This window comes from Formica exsecta, unplaced genomic scaffold (genome assembly GCF_003651465.1).
Source record: "Formica exsecta isolate Colony F162 unplaced genomic scaffold, ASM365146v1 scaffold700, whole genome shotgun sequence".
NCBI classification, from domain to species: domain Eukaryota; kingdom Metazoa; phylum Arthropoda; class Insecta; order Hymenoptera; family Formicidae; genus Formica; species Formica exsecta.
In genome coordinates, this window is record NW_021853467.1 from 16,564 (window position 1) to 25,494 (window position 8,931).

Here is an 8,931-nt window from a genome sequence, read left to right on the forward strand (position 1 = left end):
GAGCTCGGGAAGCGAGCGTGGCTCAAGCGGTCGTGTTCTGCAATCGCGAGGTTCGCATGCAAGCAACTGGGGTTATTCTAAGCGGAACAGACAGATCTTAAATGCTACGGGTGTCGCGTGGCCTTCGATCGTAATTCCAACGGCCTGACTACCTTATCCTTAGAAGGACGGGGCGTCGGCACTTTCTGCGGCCTACCTTTAGAAGGGCTGGCGCGCTTGTGTATTCTGAAGGCCGTGCGTACAGGTGGAGTCGGCTCTGCAATTATAATGCGCGGTATATACAGTGCGGGCTTACGGTATAATCAGGTATATACAAGGCGGTACTAGAATCTATCAGGACGCGGAGACCGGAGCGGTCTTACTGGTCACGGTATATGTACAACGGTCTTACAATATAACAGGTCGCGGTATATGTACAACGCGGTATTACCATCTAACAGGTCGCGGTATTTATTCGGAAAGATACACGGAGACCAAAGTGGTCTTGCGGTAGAGACGGTCGCGGTATATACAAAACGGTCTTACGGTATAACGCGGAACGGACTTATCAACTAACAGGAGGCGCCGTCCCAGCAACCGGAAGCCCGGCATAACTACGGGAAGCCCGTAGCCTGGTGTAACGCCGGGGTATCAGGATGCGTCGTCCCGGCAACCGGGAAGCCCGGCCTAACTACGAGAAGCCCGTAGCCCGGTGTAACACGAGGTATCAAGGTGCGCCGTCCCAGCAACCGGGAAGCCCGGCCTAACCACGGGTAGCCCGTGACCTGGTGTAACGCTAGGTATCAGGGTGCGCCGTCCCAGCAACCGGGTAACCCGGCGAATACATGAGAATATTATTTATTACTATTTTACGACGTCATTTTAATCACAATAATGTAATTAATGCATTAAAATTATTTTCGGATATATAAAATGCGAAATACGGTCATCTGATTTTCTATAGTAAGATGACATATATATATATATACAGGGTGTCCGACATGTAAGTAGCCAAACGAAAGGTGGAAGTAGATTGGATCCAACTGAGTCGAAAAGTCCTGAACCATTTTTTTTATAATGCTTAATAAAGGTCAAAGACTTTTAGTGAAGCGATGAGTCAGGCACGCTACGCACTGAGCCACCGGAGTCCCCAAATGGTAGTATGCGATAGCGCACACTTCACGACGCGCGGCTCACTGACGTGCGCCCGCTAAAGATCGGCGCTGATTGGCCAGACTTTACTCAATAATAACTCCTTTATTAAGCGTTATAAAAAAAATGGTTCAGGACTTTTCGACTCAGTTTGATCCAATCTACTTCCACCTTTCGTTTGGCTACTTACATGTCGGACACCCTGTATATATATATATGACAACGGCACCGATGCCGATGTCTATGCCGGCGGCATCAAGGGCCAGGATGACCACGGCGACGTCACCGCTAGCGGCGGACCCGAGGAGGCGGGTGACCGTGGCAACGTCGCCGCTAGCGGACAACAGGCGGATGCCGACGGGCCCGGATCGGTCCAGAGGACCAAATGTACAAACGGTTAATAATATGTAAAATATTAACATTATATCATACATCATTGTATTCGTTTTAAACAGTGCTACAACTTTTATAATATTGAAGTATTCACATTATTATAAAAAAATTGTGCGTACCTTTCCGTTCGTTATAGCTTTTGTTAATAACCACTATGCTCACAATAGAATTCGGTTTGAACCATTTAATTTTATATATATTTGTTATGGTCTTCCTCTTTTAGTTTAAAACATAAAAAGGAGCGGCCACTTTTGGTGAGACACCCTGTATATATGTCAATATATATATGTAAATAGTATACAGTATATATATATATATATATATATATATATATATATATATATGTGTGTGTGTGTGTGTGTGTGTGTGTGTGTGTGTGTGTGTGTGTGTGTGTGTGTGTGTGTGTGTGTGTGTGTGTGTGTGTGTGTGTGTGTGTGTGTGTGTGTGTGTGTGTGTGTGTGTGTGTGTGTGTGTGTGTGTGTGTGTGTGTGTGTGTGTGTGTGTGTGTGTGTGTGTGTGTGTGTGTGTGTGTGTGTGTGTGTGTGTGTGTGTGTGTGTGTGTGTGTGTGTGTGTGTGTGTGTGTGTGTGTGTGTGTGTGTGTGTGTGTGTGTGTGTGTGTGTGTGTGTGTGTGTGTGTGTGTGTGTGTGTGTGTGTGTGTGTGTGTGTGTGTGTGTGTGTGTGTGTGTGTGTGTGTGTGTGTGTGTGTGTGTGTGTGTGTGTGTGTGTGTGTGTGTGTGTGTGTGTGTGTGTGTGTGTGTGTGTGTGTGTGTGTGTGTGTGTGTGTGTGTGTGTGTGTGTGTGTGTGTGTGTGTGTGTGTGTGTGTGTGTGTGTGTGTGTGTGTGTGTGTGTGTGTGTGTGTGTGTGTGTGTGTGTGTGTGTGTGTGTGTGTGTGTGTGTGTGTGTGTGTGTGTGTGTGTGTGTGTGTGTGTGTGTGTGTGTGTGTGTGTGTGTGTGTGTGTGTGTGTGTGTGTGTGTGTGTGTGTGTGTGTGTGTGTGTGTGTGTGTGTGTGTGTGTGTGTGTGTGTGTGTGTGTGTGTGTGTGTGTGTGTGTGTGTGTGTGTGTGTGTGTGTGTGTGTGTGTGTGTGTGTGTGTGTGTGTGTGTGTGTGTGTGTGTGTGTGTGTGTGTGTGTGTGTGTGTGTGTGTGTGTGTGTGTGTGTGTGTGTGTGTGTGTGTGTGTGTGTGTGTGTGTGTGTGTGTGTGTGTGTGTGTGTGTGTGTGTGTGTGTGTGTGTGTGTGTGTGTGTGTGTGTGTGTGTGTGTGTGTGTGTGTGTGTGTGTGTGTGTGTGTGTGTGTGTGTGTGTGTGTGTGTGTGTGTGTGTGTGTGTGTGTGTGTGTGTGTGTGTGTGTGTGTGTGTGTGTGTGTGTGTGTGTGTGTGTGTGTGTGTAAAAACATTAATATTTTAATTTTTTTTCCAGCGCATTAGTAATGCGGTGCGGCGGGCGGTCTTCCGGGAGAGGCGCAGGCAGAAGAAGGCTGGCATGCCGTCCAATATACCGCCAACAGGGTACATGCCCGCATCGCTGTCATCGGAGTACGTACTTGTGCCGCCTGCACAATCCGGATACGTGCCTGCACAGCCTGCACTATCTATATACATGGCTCCGACGCCTGCATCATCCGGATATGTGCCTGCGCCATCCGAATACGTGCCTGTGCAGCCTGCACAATCCGGATACGTGCCTGTGCAGCCTGCACAATCCGGATACGTGCCTGTGCAGCCTGCACAATCCGGATACGTGCCTGTGCAGCCTGCACAATCCGGATACGTGCCTGTGCAGCCTGCACAATCCGGATACGTGCCTGTGCAGCCTGCACAATCCGGATACGTGCCTGTGCAGCCTGCACAATCCGGATACGTGCCTGCGCCACCTGTGCCATCCGGATATGTGCCTGTGCCATCCGGATATGTGCCTGCGCCACCCGCATATATGCCTGCGCCACCCGCATATATGCCTGCTCTTTTAAGAGGATGCCGGATTACCGACAGAATGCGAATATTAGTAGGATTGCAAAATCTTTTTGTTGATTAAAGATATCAACAAATCCTTTTCCACAATTAAGGTACACATAATAACGGAGTGCGGAGTTTAACATTTCATATGAAAAGTTAAAAAAAATGAGAAAATTACAGTTTTGTTATCGGCTTCTGCCGTCACATTTACTTAATATAACAAATTTGTAATCTGTACGTGCCTAATCAGTAAACCCCGCACTCGGCATTTCATCAAAGAGTATAAGTGAACTTAGAGAAGTGAGTTTAGAAGCTTTAGAAAAAAGATTTTACGATGCTACACTTTCGTGCATATGTGTGTGTGCGAGATCGAGGCTCAAGAGTAAAACAGAGCAGTAGATTAGTTGCGTGATGTCGCGATAGACGGAGCTGCAATCTTACATGACAAGGACAGACATAATCGTACTACCATAGACATAGTATATCTAGACCGAGTGTTGAGGAGTGGGGGCCAAGGTGCACGTAGAAAAGGACATAACTCTGTTCTGTGCCCCTTGCGTTCTCTCTCACTCGCATGTAGCATAGCGAAAGAGTACGCTATGCTACGTGCGAGCGAGAAAGAACGCAAGGGGCACGAAACAGAGTATATCCTTTTCTACGTGCACCTCGGCTCCCACTTCTCAACACTCGGTCTAGATATACTATGTCTATGGTAGTACGATTATGTCTGTCCTTGTCATGTAAGATTGCAGCTCCGTCTATCGCGACATCACGCAACTAATCTACTGCTCTGTTTTACTCTTGAGCCTCGATCTCGCACACACACATATGCACGAAAGCGTAGCATCGTAAAATCTTTTTTCTAAAGCTTCTAAACTCACTTCTCTAAGTTCACTTATACTCTTTGATGAAATGCCGAGTGCGGGGTTTACTGATTAGGCACGTACAGATTACAAATTTGTTATATTAAGTAAATGTGACGGCAGAAGCCGATAACAAAACTGTAATTTTCTCATTTTTTTTAACTTTTCATATGAAATGTTAAACTCCGCACTCCGTTATTATGTGTACCTTAATTGTGGAAAAGGATTTGTTGATATCTTTAATCAACAAAAAGATTTTGCAATCCTACTAATATTCGCGTTCTGTCGGTAATCCGGCATCCTCTTAATCGATAGCTTGGGTTCGATTTATATAAGGAAAGTGTCTTTATTTTCGCTCTGCATGTTTTATAAAGCAGAGCTATTACGAAGCAAAGTCGAAATGTGGAAATTTTCTTGTAAGAAACGTCACCATCATCATCGCTCCTTTATCGCTATATATGTACACAACACATGCATAGAATATAGTGGTATTATGGTACACGTATATATACACGCTGCGACGACTTTTCCTACCGTCTCGCGGCTGAGCAATAAACGCAACCGCCGACTCGTTCTCTCCGTCGCGTGGGTGTAAATTGTGCCGACGAACAGGAGCTAATTCGCCGAACGGGAGAGGCGGAATGGTCGTTGACAAAAACGGAAAAACGAAGAAAAAGATCCACGCGCCAGGTGGGAACGGGATGTTAGGAGTTCCGCGCGTACCGTGACGAGATCCGAGAGATAATCGCGAGAATCGAACTAAGGCGCCAGATACGATCTTTCACGTATCAATCCGCGAAACACATGAAATAAGCGTGAAATAAACGCGAAAGAATTTGCCGGAATTCGCCACGGGCTGACTAGCTCGCCTAACGGTAGAGGGGCAGGGCGAGTTGATCTAACGCGAGAAATTGTGCAAGAGACGACAAGTACGTAAACGACAAACACAACTGGAAGGAAACTCGTAAATTAAACAGAGAAATTAACAGATTTATTAGAATAGCGGGAGCCGCAACTCCTCGAGAATAGTAAGGATAAACCGCGCGGATATACGGCTGCAGTAAAAGAAACGCGGCTGCGAGACGGGGTGTTAGACGCGGGGCGCCAAACCTCAGAGTGCGTACGCCGAGGTCGACCCGTTATTTCGGCCGGAATGTTCGCTAGGCTTGAATTACGCTTTGCACTGCGAAGAAATTGATTATTGCGTTCTTCTGTAATTTGGGCGCAAGCCCGAATCAATTCTCGATATCACCTCGCCAACGGCGACCTTAACGCCCGCTATTACCGCTAAATTATTAATACGCAATTTAAGATTAACAGACAATTAACACAACGCGGACATGCTTCAATTTCGGGCAGACATGTTACGCAGAATCGAATACTCGGCACACACGCAAGCAATTCATGCAAGAATCGCGAGGAAACTCTCACAAAACGCACTCACTTTCGAGACGCGGTGCTTTACAGCCGATATAATACGTCGAATTTACGCGATTCACACTCTCACGTAACCCATATAATAATCGCGAAGGAAAGTAGCACCGGACGTGCACGCACAGTTTAGACGCGAAGATTCACAAACGAAAGACATAAATAATATAACAAATTGACGCGAATCACACTCAAACGACCGACATACAGTACGAACGAATCTTAAACGCTAGACGTGCGAGAACCAGCGCAAATATAATCTACGGAATCCGAATCTCCAGAGAGACAACACACGGTTTATTAGAAACGCGAGGTAATGTCTCGATCCGCGGAAACCGATACTTTCGAGGCTCCGGGGCTCGAATCGCTTGACGACGTGGCCGTGACGCGAAAATCTACACCAAAGAATCGGGCTTAGCCCGTACACCAAAGTACGAATTCACGGCGACGACGACAGAACGAAACGATTCCGGGCGCGATCGCGAGTGGCGAATATGGCGGAGGATAACCTCACCGGTACTTTTCCTCTCGTGGTGGTTACACGGGGTCAGCGACGTTGACGTCCTCTCCCTCGGGTCCGTCCTTCGCAGCTCCGATCGCCGGGATCCTCTCCGCTCGCTCTCGTCTCGCTATCGCTCTCGTATTTTCTCTCGCCAAAACGGTCCTCTAGCTTACGCTTCTATCTCGCACGCAAGCTCGCGCCAGTCTCCTCCTGGATCGTCGCGATCCAGAATCGATACCTGTGGGCCAGCCGGGGCTGCGCACACAGGGTGCGTATTATCGCGACCAATCACGCGTTATCACGCGCTGTGGCCGGCGGGCGGCGCGCTCACGGTCGTAACGGGGGTGCGCGCGCCCCCGATATTACAAACAATAATTCGCTGGGGCTCTTTTCGCGGGGCCGTCGCGGGGTCTGAGGTGAACGGTTTGGCCGGAAGTATCGCTGCCACCCTTCCTTCCGTCTTTTCCGGGACCGCGTCACGCCATCGGGTGCAGAATTGCAGTCCCTCCTCGGGGACCGGATCCGCACGGGCCTGTGTCCTTGCGCGAGGATCCCCTCGCTGTCCCGTGCGTTGCGCATCACGTGTGCGGGTCCTGATCCCGTCGTGACGTAGCTAGTTTGGCCGTTAGATGTTTTGGATTTCCAAATTGCTGGCTCCTTGCCCCTCCAAGGTCTTCCTTGATTGGCGATCGTATTTTCCGTGACGCTTCAGCGACTTTCCGCTCCTTCTTCCGATGAGGCTCCCAAATGAATTATTCATACGAAAGAAAATCATAAACGAAATTAATATTACGCTCGAAATCTCAATTAATGACGCCTCTCTGGAGGTAACGGTACGGTTCTCGCAATGATTCGACTGGCGCGGCCCTTCAGCCCGCGCTTTTCGATCGGAGAGGGACCCGGCGGACGCGCGCGAGACGGCAACGTCACAAAGTTTATTGATCCCTAATGGGGTTACAATCTTTACAATCCCTTAACCTATTCCTTAATCTAATACATTATGTACATGCTTCGCCCTATCATCGCCCTTTCCGTCATTCTCTCTTTCTCTCTCCGCTTTATTCTCCTACTGCTTTATCTCTAACTTACATACTACTTACGTCTATCTTACGCTAAACCTTATCTCTACTGGACCCCCGCTTCCGCTGTTCTTCCTTATAGTTCTTCCGCCCCTCTTTCCTCTTTCATTCTTCTTTCATCCTCCACCCTCTCTCTCTTTCTCTCTCTCTCTCCCTCTCACTCTCTCTCTTTCTCTCTCCTCCTCCTCTCTTTCTCTCTCTCACCCTTCTCCTTACCCCTGTTCTCCTTCCCTTCCCTCTCTCTTCATTCTCTCCCCCCACCTTCATACGTTCACCCCTTTTACTCCCTCCTTTCCCCACTCCACTCTTCTCCACCCTTTTCCCCTTCCCTGCTCTCTACCCCTCTCGCTCTTTCTATCTCTTTTATCCATTCCTCTCCTCCTCCCTCACCTCCCAGCATCCTTTCCACCGCATCCTGCCAGCTCTACTCCCTCCCTCTCCCCTCTCCCGTGCACCCTTCCCATACATGTTCCCAAGTCTCTTCCACTCCTCCACACAATCTACATGTCCTCTTCTCCTCTCTCTCCCAGTATAACCCTTCTCTTATTTCGTTTTCCTATTCTGAATCTTAATACTCTTCTCCATCTACTTTCCGCCCATCCCTTTTTCAAATACTCTGGAGTGTCCTCACCCCTAATTCACGGCGACGACGACAGAACGAAACGATTCCGGGCGCGATCGCGAATGGCGAATATGGCGGAGGACAACCTCACCGGTACTCTTCCTCTCGGGGTGGTTGTACGGGGTCGGCGATGTCGACGTCCTCTCCCTCGGGTCCGTCCTTCGATCGCGGGAGTCCTCCTCGACCTCTCTTGCCGCAACGCTCTCGCAAAGTCGCTCTCGTCTAGATTATTTCGGCTCCAGAACAAACACCGCTGTTTTACACGCGAGCTCACGCCAGTCTGCTCCCGGATCGCCGCGATCCAGAATCGATACCTGTGGGCCAGCCGGGGCTGCGCACACGGGGTGCGTATTATCGCGACCAATCACGCGTTATTACGCGCTGTGACCGGCGGGCGGCGCGCTCACGGTCAGATCGGGGGTGCGCGCGCCCCCGGTATTACAAACAATAATTCGCTGGGGCCCTTTCCGCGGGGCCGTCGCGAAGTCTAGGACAAACGGCTTGGCCGGAAGTATCGCCGCCACCCCTCTTTTCGCCTTTTCCGGGGCCGTGTCACGCCACCGCGTGCAGGATTGCAGCCCCTCCGCGGGGACCGGATCCGCACGGGCCTGTGTCCTTGCGCGAGGATCCTCTCGCTGTCCCGTGTGTTGCGCATCACGTGTGCGGGTCCTGATCCCGTCGTGACATAGCTAGACGTTAGATGCTTTGAATTCTCGGATTGCTGGCTGCTTGCCCCTCGGCGGTCATCCTTGATTGACGATGATATTTTCCGTGATGTTTTACTGACTTCCCGCTCTTTCTTCCGGTGACGCTCCCAACTCAAATCATAATACGAAAAGAAACAACAAACGGAATTAATATTAAGCACGAAATCTCGATTAATGACGCCTCTCTGGAGGTAACGGTACGGTTCTTGCAATTATTCGACTGGCGCGGCCCTTTAGCCCGCGCTT

At 49.4% G+C, this 8,931-nt stretch overlaps 1 protein-coding gene across 1 annotated transcript in view; it reads left to right on the forward strand.

The window, feature by feature from the left end:
• The first annotated feature begins 2,941 nt into the window (after positions 1-2,941).
• Positions 2,942-8,931, forward strand: part of LOC115243238 (calcium-binding protein P-like) — a 7,556-nt gene continuing 1,566 nt past the window's right edge. Inside the window, exon 1 of the mRNA XM_029820053.1 lies at positions 2,942-3,485. Within this exon, the coding sequence (XP_029675913.1) occupies positions 3,009-3,485 (477 nt within the window). The 5' untranslated portion in view covers positions 2,942-3,008. The remainder of the gene's footprint in view (positions 3,486-8,931) is intronic.